This window comes from Berghia stephanieae, chromosome 10 (genome assembly GCF_034508935.2).
Source record: "Berghia stephanieae isolate SIO BIC M18660-M18661 chromosome 10, UCSD_Bste_1.3, whole genome shotgun sequence".
NCBI classification, from domain to species: Eukaryota; Metazoa; Mollusca; class Gastropoda; order Nudibranchia; family Aeolidiidae; genus Berghia; species Berghia stephanieae.
In genome coordinates, this window is record NC_088369.1 from 9,951,153 (window position 1) to 9,968,106 (window position 16,954).

The 16,954-nt window shown below is 35.9% G+C and overlaps 2 protein-coding genes across 7 annotated transcripts in view; one reads left to right on the forward strand and one right to left on the reverse strand.

Annotated features, from left to right (window-relative positions):
- LOC144956203 (stimulated by retinoic acid gene 6 protein-like) overlaps positions 1 to 16,954 on the forward strand; it is a 744,310-nt gene that overhangs the window by 593,039 nt on the left and 134,317 nt on the right. The gene's annotated exons all lie outside the window — the stretch shown is intronic.
- Positions 8,555 to 16,954, reverse strand: part of LOC144956194 (choline-phosphate cytidylyltransferase A-like) — a 57,399-nt gene continuing 48,999 nt past the window's right edge. For all 3 annotated transcript variants that reach the window (XM_078886620.1, XM_078886617.1, XM_078886618.1), the window contains 4 exons: positions 14,434 to 14,516; positions 13,773 to 13,911; positions 11,159 to 11,347; positions 8,555 to 8,845 (listed from right to left, as the gene is read on the reverse strand). In XM_078886620.1, the coding sequence (XP_078742746.1) occupies positions 8,609 to 8,845; positions 11,159 to 11,347; positions 13,773 to 13,911; positions 14,434 to 14,516 (648 nt within the window). In that variant the 3' untranslated portion in view covers positions 8,555 to 8,608. The remainder of the gene's footprint in view (positions 8,846 to 11,158; positions 11,348 to 13,772; positions 13,912 to 14,433; positions 14,517 to 16,954) is intronic.

The window sequence follows — 16,954 nt, forward strand, 5'->3', positions numbered from 1 at the left end:
TCAAGTTAAAATTCAAATAAAATTTATCATAATAAACGGAAGAACAAGAGGCTTGACAACTCAACTCAACTCAATAGATAAATTCAAAGTATGGATGGATGGATGGAGGAAGGAGGGCAAAATGCTGATATGATGTAAATAATAAAGAATCCAACATAAAACAAGTCATCATCTTCATAACAACAACAACAACAACAACAACAACAACTAGTGCCAATAGACAGGTAGATAACCACGCCTCTCAGACAATCGTCATAATGTAAATAATGACAGTGATTGGTTGACGAAGCGAACTACACACGTTTTACTATCGATGGTATGTGTTTAAGTAGAATACCCACTGTTCTACCGCTTGATCAATCGAACTAACACACAGAACTATGTGTAAATTTAAACGTTCATAATCTAATCGAGAAAATCATGTGATAACTAGTCACCCAATTGGCCTGTATGAAAACAATAACAACGATCAGAGAGAGGTCGATTCCACTCTTGTTACTGTTTATAAACAACCAACTATGTTTGTCCGAGCACGTGTGAGGGTGTGTCACAAATACCATGTTTTGATTGGTCAAAAATCTACTGGTTAATTGACCATTCAGATGTAAAATAAATTATGCACAAATGATGACCCAAAGCTGTATTGTGTTCTAGGCGACGTGCACTTCATTTTACAGGTCTGATAACCCAATTCCTTATGGGCTCATCATTGTTGTAGTAATGGAAATCTCGAAAATTGAGGCAAATAATATTGTCCATTACAACAATGTTAAACTAGGCCCTGCGTGCCGGACCTGCATATATTAATATTATGTACGCGTCGGTCGTAGGTGATGTGCGGACATAGCTGATCGATGGATGACAAAAGGCCATATCATGTCTCGGGTGAAGTGTTTGTTTGTTTGTTTTTGAGGGTTTTACGGCGAACACATTAAGGTCATATCAGCGCCAGTAAACAGGAAGAAAGTGGGAAAACAGATATAGGGGGATAGAATACGCAATAAGTACCTCCCTGCCCACTATGAGAGGTCCTTACATTGTGTCCATCCTCACATGAAAACATTGTCCATCGTAAGCCTGAGAAATTCTTTGACAAAATATTCACTCTGTACTTCTTGATGCCAGTTAGTGAGTGTCTGGTTTATTAATTTATTTATTAAATACTCATTAAAAAACAAAAACAAAACTTGACCAATAGCATTCGGTAAAGCGCTTTAAGCACATTTAGTGGATATTGGGCTATATAAAAGCTAATTATTATTGGTTTTTTTTTTTTTTTTTTTTTTTTTTTTTTTTTTTTTGGGGGGGGGGGGGGGGTGGGGTTCAAATGTTTTCATATTAGTAAAAATAAATTCACATATATTTTTATCATTTCATCACTCACCCGAAAATGACACAAGAATTAGCTTTTGTCAATTCCTCATGATATTTGTGTATTGTAAGACATGGCATAACTCATTCAATGTCAAAAAACTAAAAAAAAAAAATTATATATAGAATAGCAATTAATATTTTATTTACTAGGAACACATTTTTCTGACTCAAAGATATTGTTAAAATACATATACATATTATCATAAGCTACACAAATATCCTGGAACGTTTACAAACAAATAGATAAATACACACACACATAACCATACTTACACACACACACACACACACGCATATACACCCACTTTCATAAACAACTATTAGTTATTGTGTCGCCATCGTAAACTTATAGCCTGACACCAACCAAACAAAATTATAGTCTGATTGAGAGAACATAGTGAGAACTAACTACCCAACTGGCGGCCTAAAAACCATAACAAATTGATGAGTGACATCAACATCATTCACTCTATTGAAGAATCCACTCAATGACCTTATTAGACCGCAGCCATCGTAAACTTATAGCCTGACACTGACCCAAAACAAAGAGGTCAAAAGACAAGTCTTTGGTCGCAAAAGAAAGCAAATCGTGAGTTGTATTCAATAGTTCAACCAAATGGGATCACTTGTTTCCTTGAGCTCTTCTAACGACAAATCACTAGACGCTGCACAAAATATAAGTCCTTGTGGGTTCAAGTGTCAGGCTATAACTTAACGATGGCTACGGTCTGAGAGTCCTTACTTTATCACACATTTGTGTGGCTGGCCAAGAAAACTCGGAAAGATGCACAAATTTCATAAATAGAGTTATGTATGCAGTGGAGTAGACCACATCTTTCTGATCATTTACCACTTTAAATTTTCATTCTGTCTATTAGAACCCTAGTTATGAATTATTTTCTGAATAGAAATTTTTGCTATGAGAAACACCTTATCTTTGATTTTGGGTCATATCTCGAATCAAAGCTTGTGCATCTTCCCGGGTTTTCTCAGCCAGCCTCACATTTTTTTGGGTTAAATTTTGTTTTATTAGTTAACTAACAAAAAAACTTATAAAGAACCATAAGACCCGTGAAGCCATTTCCTTCCATTTGTTTTGGTTATAGCCAAGGATTCTGTCACCCCAAAAAATACCAATATCTATCCAGGCGGGCAAAATGAATCCATCTTCATAATCTTATTCCATGTTTTATGTTTTTAAGGGTTTTATGGCGCTTGCAACCCATTAATTATTAATGTCATATCGGCACCAGTAAAAAGGAAGAAAATGGAATGGTAAAAAAGTTCTAGAATTACAATTAAAGCACCCAAGACAAAAAGTAAGACAAAGGGGAATTTGTTCAAATAGGAAACTGGTGTAGATTCCAAGAGAAACACTATCAATGTACTTAGGGATAGAAGACCCAGTAAGTACCTCCCTGTCCACCATGGGAGGTCAGAAATCTAATGTTTGTTTTTAAAGGTTTTACGGTGCTTGCAACACATTTAGGTTATATCAGCGCCAGTGAAAAGGAAGAAAATGGGATAGTAAAAAGTTATAGAATTACAATTAGAGCACCCAAGAAAAATAAAGACATAGGTGAACTGGGAACAAATAGGGATCAGATGTAGATTCCAAGAGCATACTACCAATCTACTCAGTTTGAGATCACCTTAAGTCTCATCCAGGCACAAGCACAAAGAGGAATACACTCAAATGCTTACATTTTACATTCAAAATAAAAAATATAATAATACATAACAGAGAGATGGTTTAAAGTTAAAAAAATATCATCTCCAAAAACAATAACTATGCATTTGACTGTTTCCCTCCCAGCCAGGGCCAGGCCAAAAACAAGTAATCTCATTCCAAGACAAAGACAGAAATTATGTTGGAAAACAGATACAAGGGGATAGAAGAAATAGTAGGTACCTCCCTGCCCACTATGGGAGGTCAGGAACGCCACCTAGCAGAAATCTAAGGACACTAAGTCAAATAAAAAAGATAAAACGACGAGGGGTATAGAAATATTGGCAAGGCTGTGGACTGGTAAAAAAAGAAAAATTTTCAACGGCCCATCGGCCCATCGAGAGCTGCCATTCCCTTGCCCTTAGGAGTTTGCTTTTGTTTTGTTTTGTTTTGTTTTGTTTTTAAAGGTTTTACGGCGCTTGCGACACATTTAGGTCATATCAGCGCCATCCCTTAGGAGTATTTTACCCACCACCCTCCTTGGAACCTCAGCTTATCTTAGCTTTTGTAATGTTAAACAATCAGTCTTAGTCTTAGTTATTGTAATGTTAAACAATCAGCAATAACTGCGTGCTACCCATTGGATAGGATGCTAGTCTATCGCTCTGTACTTATCACAGGATACGGCGAAACGCCTAAAAGAAGGTCTCAGGTTTTTGGCCTTTATTAAAAGTTTGGCTTCATCTGTCAATATCTGATAATGTCAAAGTTTTCTGACAAAAATTGGAAGAGATGATGATTTGTCATTTCACAGCAGTATATATTATATAGCCTTACATAAACATTGTGGCATAGGGATCTCTGCCAAAGGGAAAGACGCTAAAACAATATATATATATATATATTATATATATATATATTATATATATATATATATATATATATATATATATATATATATATATATTATATATATATATATATATATATATATATATAGATGGGTCAGGACAAAACTAAATTAATTTCATTCCAAGACAACGACAGAAAGCAATTGGAAAACAGATACAGGGGGATAGAAGAGACAGCAAGTACATCCCCGCCCACTATGGGAGGTCGGGAACCCCACCCAGCAACTGGGATCTTGGCAAAACCATGCACCCTGGACAGTGATAAAATGGAGTTAGAAAGGAAATGAGAGGCACAGAGGACCCGGAGTAAGCAGCCGCAACCCCCCCCCCCCCCCCCACACACACACAACTTCTTACAATCACGAAAATCTAAATTTCTCGAATTAAAAAGGAATGCATGTGGGGAAAAAAAGACTAAAATAAATATGTAAAAGGTAAAGCGAGGTATTTAGTGACGACTAATTATTATTATTAATAATAATAATAATAATAATAATGATAATAATAATAATAATAATAATAATAAATAATAATATAATAATAATAATAATAATAATAATAATAATAATACGGTATCCTCAGCCATCAGGCTTTTGAGTTTTATTATTGCAAAAAAAATAAAATGATGATGAATATGAATTTATTAAGTAATAATCAAACTGGAGCCAAAAAAAAAAAAACAAAAAAACACACACAACAAACACACACACAAAGAGCACCTGCATAAGTGATAATATAATAATAATCATCCATTAATATCAAAAGCCGATACTGTCTCATTATGCAATGTGTCACAGTCATAGTAAAACGAAAAGGGGTTTTATTTTTTTACAGGTATATTATATTATTATTATTATATATATTCAAAAACCCACCACTTGAAAGACAATTCAAATTGATGATATTGATTCAATGATAATATAATATGTTCAGAGCTGCCAACCCGACCTGATGAGAATGTGTATAATGGGACCTCAAAATGGGGGAGATTTCATACAAATGGGTACAATCCTGAAATCGACGGAAACTAACCATCATGAAAGTAAGAGGAAGGTATAATTACATAAAGTCACACCACACAAACTCAATTGAAGCAACAATGATGTTCCCAAGACTATAATCCAATCCTTTCAGAATTCTACCTCCAAGCATGAAGATCATAATTGCTCAAAAAATATATGAATATCCACTTGGTCACCAAGGTTTCTCAATAGGCTAGTAATAATATGAATAATAACTAAAGAAAACTGAAGTGACTCTGCAAACTGAAAATGGGTACAATCTTGGGGGAAATGTGTACAAGCGTACAATCACTGAAAATACGTACAATTCCGCATTTTTTGCAGTAGGTTGGCAGCTCTGTATGTTACAATGAATGGCAAAATCAGTCGGACGGTGAAAAGGTTTGAACTGAGATCTTGCCAAGTTAAGGTCAATTTTTAAAATATCAAAAATGAGTCTTTTGTCATAAATGATTAAATTAACCATTTTTGTACATCTTCGGGGAATATCAAAGCTTAATTTCACTTCTAGATATTTTTTACAGCTCGTCAAGTTAAAAAAGGATGAAATTTGAGAAAAGTTGTTGGATACCTTTCCCATTCATCTGACTATAACTTTATGAAAAATAAACCAATTTACTTCAAATAAAAATTACAAAGGCTGGTGGGAACATATTATTTCAGAAAATGCCAAAAAAATTTTTTTTTAAAAATGCAAATCCAAAATTTTCACCTTTTGACTGATTATGTCATGCACTGACACAAATGATGATGTCAGCCAATCAAATGGCTAGTATTTCAATGGATGACAATGACATCATATGCTATTTATAGAACATTTATTTTGTTTTTGAACGTTTAACGGCACTTGCAACATGTAGGTCATATAAGCGCTAAGGAAAGAAAAAAAAAAGATGAGAGAACTGGATATCGCGATAAGCAGAAAAATAAAGGAAGGAGTAACCTGCCCCTGTCTGTGTTTAGAATGAGAACCACACAATGGCTCCATTCAGATCGATGCACCAAGAAATATTTTAAAATATAATTTTTTAAATAAAATTCAATACCTAAAATACACCACACAAAACTATTATTAACCAAAAAAAAAAGAAAAAAAGAGAAATGATTTACAAGGCAAAACACATATATCTCATATAATAGGTAAATGGTAGAAGCATCCGTTCCACAATAGTAAGCTTTGATCCCTACCCGTAGGTTTCAGTTTAGTTTAGTGTTAGTCTTTAAGGCGCTTGCAACACATTAAGGTCATTTCAGCGCCAGTAAAAATGAAGAAAAGTTCTAGAATTACAATTAAAGCACCCAAGAAAAGGTAATTTTTGTTTTTAAGGGTTTTACGGCGCTTGCAACACATTAAGGTCATTTCAGTGCCAGCAAAAATGAAGAAAATGGTTTTGGCAAAAAGTTCTAGAATTACAATTAAAGCACCAAGAAAAAGGTAAGACAATGTGGAATCTGTTCAAAATAATAGGAGACATATGTAGAGTCCTCCAAAGGGCACACAATTATTAATCTTAAAAAAAAATAAAATTAAAAAATAAAAGAAATGATTTACAAGGAAAAACATATCTTTCATATAATAGGTACATACACATGGTAGCAACAACCATTCCACAACAGTGTGCTTTGACCCCTACCCGTAGTTTTAAGTACCGTCAACTGGGGAAACTTTGCCTAAAGGGGAAAGAAACTTTGCCTCTTAAATTTTGGACCAATAAGAGATTGTTTAGTTTAGGGGCAATTAATTCCTTTGTGATAAAAATTCAAGTCTTTTAACTAACGGGTACAATAACTGCAACGACAGACCTGCCAAAATGAAAACTTCAAATTTAGTAATTTTTATGTCAATTTTTAGTAATTTGACAAGGAAATTCGTAATCTATGCAATTGTGTACGAAGAACCACAATATTATTGTTATTATTATAGTAGTAGTAGGTAGCAGTAGTAAGTAGTAATAGGAGTAGTTGTTCTTTTCTTCTTCTTCTTCTTCTTCTTCTTCTAATTAAATATTACTAAGAATTAAAAATTCGTAATTTTCCATAAAATTTCGTATTTGGCCATGAAATTTGTCAAAAATTCGTAAAATTACGAAAAATTCGTAAGATTCGGCAGGTATGAAACAAAGCTGAAATTATTCAAAATGCTCCAAATAGACAGAGGCAAAGTTTCCCCAATTGACGGTACAAATGTACTCAGTCCAATGAGATGGCAAGAGACTGCAATAGTTTTGTATCACACGGCAGAGCAAGGGGAATGGTCAATGGAAAAAAATAAAAATAATAAATCTTTGGATAGACGAAATACCACATTGTGCTGGTGGGTCACTATTCATTCACTCACTCTAAGGGATGGCAAAATATTTATAACACACAACACATAGGTTCTCCAGATATTATATCACCAATTTGGAAGAATACGCATTCACTCACTCTAAGGGAAGGCAAAATATTTATAATAACACAACACACAGGTTCTCCAGATATTATATCACCAATTTGGAAGAATACACTTTATCAAAAAATATTTGTTTGTTTTTCAATTTCTTGTTCATTGGAATTGTAACATGGTCAACTAATACAACATCATGTGTGAATTTTAGTAAATGATGAGATTGACTTCCAAAATCTGCTACGTCACATCCCAGTAAATAATGAGTTTACGACATTAACATTCTCAAAAAAAATTGGTTGAACACTTTAGAAGCAGCGCAAGACAAAATTCAAAGCTTCAAACCACCACTTAGGATATTTTTCTATAAGGCAAGCAAGCAAGACAAGTATTCTGCCATTTTATTAAAGAACACAGTATGTATGTGCTATTTGATTACCATTTCTGCTGTTTTATTAAAGAACACAGTATGTATGTGCTATTTGATTACCATTTCTGACGTTTTATCAAAGAACACAGTATGTGCTATACGGTTAACATTGCATATACTGTGTTTTTAAAAAAAACAACAGCAGATTTCATGTACTGTGTTTTTTAAAACAACGGCAGTATTTTTGTTTCTCTACAAGTCATAAAATAAATGACAAATAAATTTTGCAGTTTTCACTGAATGATGAAAACGTGACGTAGCAGGTTTTTGAGAGAATCACCACCCAAATTATACTTTGTTATTATTTCTTCTCCTCCAACATCAAAGGCATTTATTTAACAGAGCAGTTGTGGGAAAAATTGTCCATTCAAAAAATTAATTTTAGCTCGATAGATATAATATTTTACATACGTTGTTCCCAGATAAGTGAAAAAAACAAACAAACAAAAAACACCCGATAAAGTGATACTAGGCTGCTGTAATCCATGGACTGTAAAAAGTAATATTGATTCCATTTTCACCTTTTTGTATAGTATTTTTACAATCTCTGGCTTCAAGCAACCCCCACAGCTCTCCAATATCAAAGTTTCTGGCCCTTCCTCATAGTAAAAGCAGTTATAATAATATAACATTCCTTGTCTTTTTTTTGTAATACTGACGACATAAGCCCACAAAACAAAGCATTCATGATCAAATGAAAAATACAAAAAAAAAAAAAAAAAATTCTAACAAAAAAGCAAAATAAATTTTCGTGATGGATTGTTTTTGTATTTTGACTAAACAAGAACTATGTACATTAAGTTACGGAATTCCCTCTTAATCTTCTTCCTTTTCGCTGAGTTCCTCCTCCTCGTCGACGGCCCTCATGAACAACGGGGAGAACCGGCCCCTCTTGTGAGGCGGACTGGAGGGTTCGAGATCTGAGGTGGAGGGGGAAGGGGGTGAGTCGTAGAGGTGTCCTGAGTGGGTGGGGGAGGACTCGTCATCAGGAAGGGACTGTGATGGGGAGATGGCTCGTCCGATACGGGTGGTATTTTCTTGGATCCATTGGCCCTGGGGGAGGAAAAGGGGGAGAGAGAGATTGATTGATTGTTTGTTTTTAAGGGTTTTACGGCGCTTGCAACACATTTAGGTTATATCAGCGCCAGTAAAAAGGAAGAAAATGGGATAGTAAAAAGTTATAGAATTACAATTAAAGCACCCAAGAAAAAGTAAGACATAGGGGAACTGGGAACAAATAGGATCAGATGTAGATTCCAAGAGCATACCACCAATGTACTTAGTTTGAGATCGCCTAAAAGTCTCATCCAGACACAAGCACAGGTCCCAACTAAGAGGAATACACTCAAATGTTTACCAATCATATAATATAATATGTAAACTAAACATAATACAATGCATAACAGAGAGATGTTTCCCTCCCAGCCAAGGAGCTCTGGCAAGGATCAGGACAAAACCAAGGAATCTCATTCCACGACAAAGACAGGAAACAATTGGAAAACGGGTATGGGGGGATAGAAGACACAGCATGTACCTCCCTGCCCACTATGGGAGGTCAGGATCCCCACCCAGGAGAGAGAGAGAGAGAGAGAGAGAGACAATCAAATGATTAATAATCAATGATGAAGTTATATTGTTTTTAAGGATTTTACAGTGCATACAAAACATTAAGGTCATATCAGCGCCAGTAAAAAGGAAGAAAATGGAATAGGAAAAAGTTCTAGAATTACAATTAAAGCACCCAAGATAAGGTAAGACAAAGGGGAATTGGTTCAAATAGAAAACGTGTAGATTCCAAGAGCACGTTATCTAAGTATTTAGTTTGAGATCACCTAAAAGTCTCATCCAGACACAAGCACAAGTCCCGACTAAGAGGAATACATTCAAATGTTTACAAATCATGTATAATATGTAAACAGAACATAATGCAGTGCATAAGATAGAGAGAAATGATTTACAAGACAAAAAATATCATCTCCCAAAACTTTAACCATACATTTGACTGTTTCCCTCTCAGCTAGGGTATCCGGCCAGGGCCAGGACAAAACCAAGTAATCCCAATCCAAGGCAAGGACAGAAAGCATGTTGGAAAACAGATATAGGGGGATAGAAGACACAGTAAGTACCTCCCTGCCCACTATGGGAGGTCAGGAACCCCATCCAGACCATCTACATTGGCTTCCTGTCAAAGAGAGGATCAGATATAATAGCTGCAACAAGTGTGTCTATATGTCTTGAAAGAACAACCCCACAATATCTTCAAGGTCAATGAGTCAGTGAGAAAACTGACATCCTCAAATGACTCCTGTAAATTGAAACTCCCAAAAATCAAACTAAAATACTTGCACCAATTTTCTACCAAAATTTGGCTTAAAAATCGAAAGTTGACCTTTTTGACGCAATTTATATCTACCTATACCGATAACGGGAGGGGTGAGGTGGCCGAGTGGTTAAGAACTGCGATTGAGACATGAAAAGTCCCCAGTTCAAGTCCAATTTCAGGCATTTATATTTTTTTTCCTTGGGCAAGATTATTTACCCTCAAATTGCTGACTTTTGACAACATGGTGATATTCCTGATGACATCAGGCATTTGTTTGATGTATTATCTATATTCCTTCATGGAACGCCTAAGCGACAACATCTCACTGGGACAACATGGGTGATTCCTGTTGACATCGAACGTCTGATGTATCATCTATAATATTCCTTCATGGAATGCCTAGGCAACGGCATCACCACCTCTTGGAAGGGCAACATAATTCATTTATTTATTCTTTTAAAATACATATTACATTACATCAACAAGACAGACGGAAAGAACGACTAACTCTCATGTTCAAAATTACAAACAAAACAAAACCAACTTGCCTGAACAACTAGACTTACAACGAAATTCACCCATTCAAAGAAAATACCACTCAAAAACACTAAAACACCAATCTATACAAACTCAAACATCTTCAAATATTCATTTGCACCCCGCACTATCAAAGACTGGAACGCTCTTCCCGAATCAAGCGTGAACACATCAGATTTGGAAACATTCAAACGAAGATAATATCAAGATTCTTCAACCTAAATACTAACAATGGCTGTCACACTCAACAACTCTCTCCGCCCTCGAATACAGATAAATACTCAGAATTGAGTTGACTTCAATTAACATTCAGATTCAGATCATAATATTACGTACATTTCATGAATAACAATAGGAAATTGAATAGAAGCTTCAATTTTTTAAAACAAAGACAAATAATGTAGACATTTCGGGTTTCCCCTTTATCAACAAAACTTGATGAATGAAGGCTAAAATTCGTCATTAATGCTCTATTCATTCATCGTGATTTGTAGAGAACTACTCACCAGTTTTCCTTCTTTCCCAAACATGTCGACAAAGGACCCAATAAACTCCTTAGACTTTTCCTCCCAGCGATGGATGATTTCGTCGTACTTTCCCACATGTTCTTTCCATTTCCCCATCCAGTTCTTTCCCTTGTCCTTCAGTTTATTCTCCAACTTTTCATAGTTATCTTTCAACTTCAGATGTTTGGCCTAAACATTTATTTTGTTTTTTAGAATTGGAAAAAAAGATGACATCAAATGTCTCATAATTGTTTTTTCTTAAAATTTGAAAAAAAGATGACATCAAATCTCTCATCATTTTTTTTTCTTTATTTTAAAATTTTTTTATTATTTTTATTAGGGTTTACTCTATGGAAGATGTCATTCGAAAAGGCCATTAATAAAATCATGTGCCAATTTGTTTTGTATTATTTAACTCTCTCTTTACCAGTGCCGCCATGTTCAGGATTATCCAGAAACTTTCTACCCATCCAACACAAAACAACTTTTTTTACTCAAGAAGCACATATGCCACACATGATTTTGTTCGGCTCGGCCAAATGAGCTGTATCTATAACCCAAAGTGTCAATTTGGTGACGTGGATGAGAAAAATGTTGGCTTTATCGTAACGATGTGATGATTTTCCAATGCGTGGTAAGGAGAAGGTTAAATATACAAGATTCCAATTTACATTTTTTATTTTCTTTACGTGTATTTTTTTTTTTTTTTTTAAATTGATTCTTCTAGTTAAAAACCAAAACCAAAGAAGAAACAAAAAAACCCCAAAATGTGTGCATTTATATAGCGCAATATCCACTTAATGTGCTCAAAGCGCTTTACAAGGAAGGGGCCCTGACCAACAGCAACATGTAACATGTAGAACAAGACATGATGCCTGTTAGGCGATAATACAATTTTCTTTCCAACAGAGTCAACGCTGTTAACAGCCAGGTACTCACTCATTTTACATCAGAATACAGTGAGGGAATGTGAGTAAAGAGCCTTTTCCAAGGACTCAACTATGCGCAGAGCGAGGCTCGAACACAGGATCTTCCGATCTGAAAGAGAACAGGTGTTAAACCACAAGACCACATAGCCGTACAAATACATATTCATTTTGTTTCTTAACATTTTATCTTTCTTAACATAAAGATAGCCTAGCTTTATGACTACTATGACATCAGGATTGATAATCATAATTTCATTATGTCTACATCCTGACAAGGATTAACCAACAATTATGGTAAGGAATTTGTGACCAAAAATACATTAAAAAAGGAGAAAAGAAAAGTAGTCCTTCAGAGCCATGAGGCCAGTTTACATAGCATGAAATGGTTAATAGTAATTGCTTGCTATCCTTTGGATAGGATGCTAGTCTATCACAAAGTACTTTCCATCAGATCTAACAGACCCAGCTACCCGTTCACTGCTGGGTGGAAAGGCGGATCAGAAAAAAAAAACTCGACTGCACTTGGGATTGATCTCGATCCCTTTGCGCGTGCAAACCGGGATAAAATAAATGAAATAAAATTCCCTTTATTCATCCCATAGGGGAAATTTGTCTCTAGGGTCTATTCCGAGGGAAGACTGGAATAACCCAGGCATCAGCCGCAGTGAAGTGCCGCAAATAGAGCTAGGGCGAGGTGACTTGCTCAAGGCCATACAGCGCATGACGGGTGATCGAACTCTGTACCTTTTGGGTAAGAAGCAAAGACCGTACTGCTGAGCCACTTTGCCCCCCTCCAGCTTCAGCTTTCTCTCCATGCACCAAAATGGCTCTAAACGACTTTCTATATTCATCATGAGAAATGCGATAAATGTTTCATTGATAAATAAATAAAATAAACAAATAAAATAAAATTCCCTTTATTCATCCCATAGGGGAAATTTGTCTCTAGGGTCTATTCCAAAGGAAGACTGGAATAACCCAGGCGTCAGACGCAGTGCAGTGCCGCAAATAGAGCTAGGGCGAGGTGACTTCGTCAAGGCCATACAGCGCAGCGACGGGTGATCGAACTCGCCACCTTTTGGGAAAGAAGCAAAGACCATACCGCTGAGCCACGCTGCCCCTACAGCTCCAGCTTCCTGCATCAAATGGCTCTAAAGGACTTTATATACTTGCGATAAAAAGAAAGTATACACATTGAAAATTGTCGTTACTTTTTTATCCGTTGACGTAGGCTAATGATTTTCCACTGAGTCGTTTACCATTAGCCTTTCTGTGTACCGATAGTTGATGTTTTTGTTTTTGACCTGAAATTTGCTCGCCACGTCGCGCACGTGCTAAAATGACCTTTAAGCACCTTATTCTGGACAGGAAGTGTATAGATTTATTTTTTTGCCATCCGTGTCTTCTTGAAACATTTTCAAGGCAGGAAAACACAATGCAAAATACCTTCCATTAATCTACGCGATGTCACGACTTAGTTAAGAACAACATGTATGTGCCATTGGTCATCTTCAAGCCGGACAGTCTGTAACCAATGTCGCAAGAATGCTTAATATCACAAGGAGAACTGTATATTCGTTAGTGGATCGATTTGAAATGACACAAACGGTAAGGGATAAATGCGATAAATGTTTCATTGATTAGTTTCTACTTAATATTTCTGATGGGGGTGTTGGGTGTATTACCTTCATGTAGCTGACATTGAGTTCCTTGTGTGAATATCCCCTAGCCAGGTTACGTCTGACGTACATGTCGTAGTCCTTGATGATACGTGTGATCACGTCCGTTGTTGATACACCCTCTGTACGCTCTGTGGCTAAAAACCTGTCATAGTGGATGGATTGGTGGATGGATGAATTGATGGATGCGTGGATGGAAGGGTTTGATGAATGGATGGATGGAAAGATGAATAATGGATGGATTGATGGATGAATTGATGGATGCGCGAATGGAAGGGTTTGATGAATGAAGGGAAGGTTTGGTGGTTGGATGGATGGACGGAAAGATGAATGCTCTCTGCTAATGTTTTCGACCACTAGTTGTGTGATTAGTTCTCAGTAGATTCGCTCAATCAGACTATAAACATAAAAAGCTATTATAGTACGATTGACCAGGCTTGTACAACTAGTGAGTATTTTTTAAACACATACTATCCACGGTATCACCCTGTTGTTTTGTTAAATTAGCACTAACTACCATTGTTTACATTCAGATGACTATCTGAGGGGTGTGTGGTTACATTCCCTTCCACTCTGTGTCTATCAATTCAGGAAAGCCAACGGGATAAAATATTGATTCTTTCTCGTCACCATGGCTACTACAACTATAATACAAAATTCAACCTACATGCCCCTCTCCTTCCAAAACTTGTAAACGTCATTTCCAGTCCCTGTCGTGTAAGGCAACTCATCATGAGCAATAAAGTCAATCTGTGGGGGGAAAAAAATAAGACAATTAATCAGTAATATAACAAGCTGTATACAAGTAATCATATTAAGAAATTAAGGAGCAGACACCGGTGTAAGATAAAGATCTGAACAAGTGTGTATGAAAGGTACCAGACAAAACAAGAAAGAAAAATACAAGAAAAAAAACATCCCCCAATTTTTTAAATTTCTTTATAATCTTTATTTATCTTTATTTTTTGGGATGGTTTTGATTTTTGATCTTGTGTTTTTCTTTCTTTATCATACAAGTAGTCAGCTTCTTTTATCTATAAATCCATCTATCTGACATTTATCCCTTGTAGATGGGATCGCTTAAGGCCGATTACAATTTTGAGAGCTAAAACTTAACTAATTCTTGTTTAATGATAAAACTTTGTTATTGCTTTTAACTATTTATTTTATATTTTTATGCCATTTTTTTTAGCCTTTCTTGTTTGGTTGTTTTTAGATTTTTGTTTTGTTTTGTTTATTTGATTGTTAAAAAAAATCCATTTTAAACATTTGTTCTGCAGGTATAACATTCATATTTGCACAATACCGTTTAATTTCAATTCAATTTAATTCATTTAACTTTAGGCTTTCACCAACTATTTACAAAATCTGATAAAAACAAACAGAAAAGAGGATAAAAGACAAAATAAAAATAAATAAAAGAGACAAAAATAAAATTATGGTAAATGTAACCAACAAAAACATAATGGTAATACTAATAATGGGGGGGGGGGGGGGGGTTCTGATATCTCAGTTGGGTGAGCACTCACTTCACAAGCAAAGGGCACAAAATCGATCTTGGTTGCAATAATCGAGATTTTTTTCCTGACCCCCCCTCCCCCCCCCCTCCCCCTGTCCACGGGGGAGTGATTTGGTAGCTCTGGGTCTGTTAAATCTGGCAGCGAGCACTTTGTGATAAACTGGAATCCTATCTAAAGGGAAGAACGCAATTGCTACTTTCCATTTCACGCTATCCAAACCAGGATAAACTCCGGCTCCATGGGCCAAATGGCTCTGAAGGACGACTTTTTAATACAAATAATAGTGGTAAAACCAACATCAGTAAGGAGTATTTTTCCTCTGTAAAACCAACATCAGTAAGGAGTATTTTTCCCCTGTAAAACCAACATCAGTAAGGAGTATTTTTCCTCTGTAAAACCAACATCAGTAAGGAGTATTTTTCCCCTGTAAAACCAACATCAGTAAGGAGTATTTTTCTCTGTAAAACCAACATCAGTAAGGAGTATTTTTCCTCTGTAAAACCAACATCAGTAAGGAGTATTTTTCCTCTGTAAAACCAACATCAGTAAGGAGTATTTTTCCCCTGTAAAACCAACATTAGTAAGAAGTATTTTTCCCCTGTAAAACCAACATCAGTAAGGAGTATTTTTCCCCTGTAAAACCAACATCAGTAAGGAGTATTTTTCCCTGTAAAACCAACATCAGTAAGGAGTATTTTTCCCCTGTAAAACCAACATCAGTAAGGAGTATTTTTCCCCTGTAAAACCAACATCAGTAAGGAGTATTTTTCCCTGTAAAACCAACATCAGTAAGGAGTATTTTTCCCCTGTAAAACCAACATCAGTAAGGAGTATTTTTCCCCTGTAAAACCAACATCAGCAAGGAGTATTTTTCCCCTGTAAAACCAACATCAGTAAGGAGTATTTTTCCCCTGTAAAACCAACATCAGTAAGGAGTATTTTTCCCTTGTAAAACCAACATCAGTAAGGAGTATTTTTCCCCTGTAAAACCAACATCAGTAAGGAGTATTTTTCCCCTGTAAAACCAACATCAGTAAGGAGTATTTTTCCCCTGTAAAACCAACATCAGTAAGGAGTATTTTTCCCCTGTAAAACCAACATCAGTAAGGAGTATTTTTCCCCTGTAAACCAACATCAGTAAGGAGTATTTTTCCCCTGTAAAACCAACATCAGTAAGGAGTATTTTTCCCCTGTAAAACCAACATCAGTAAGGAGTATTTTTCCCCCTGTAAAACCAACATCAGTAAGGAGTATTTTCCCCTGTAAAACCAACATCAGTAAGGAGATTTTCCCCTGTAAAACCAACACCAGTAAGGAGTATTTTTCCCCTGTAAAACCAACATCAGTAAGGAGTATTTTTCCCCCTGTAAAACCAACATCAGTAAGGAGTATTTTCCCCCTGTAAAACCAACATCAGTAAGGAGTATTTTCCCCCTGTAAAACCAACATCGTAAGTTTTTCCCTGTAAACCACCGAGAGTATTTTTCCCCTGTAAAACCAACATCAGTAAGGAGTATTTTTCCCCTGTAAAACCAACATCAGTAAGGAGTATTTTCCCCCTGTAAAACCAACATCAGTAAGAGTATTTTCCCCTGTAAAACCAACATCAGTAAGGAGTATTTTTCCCCTGTAAAACCAACATCAGTAAGGAGTATTTTTCCCCCCTGT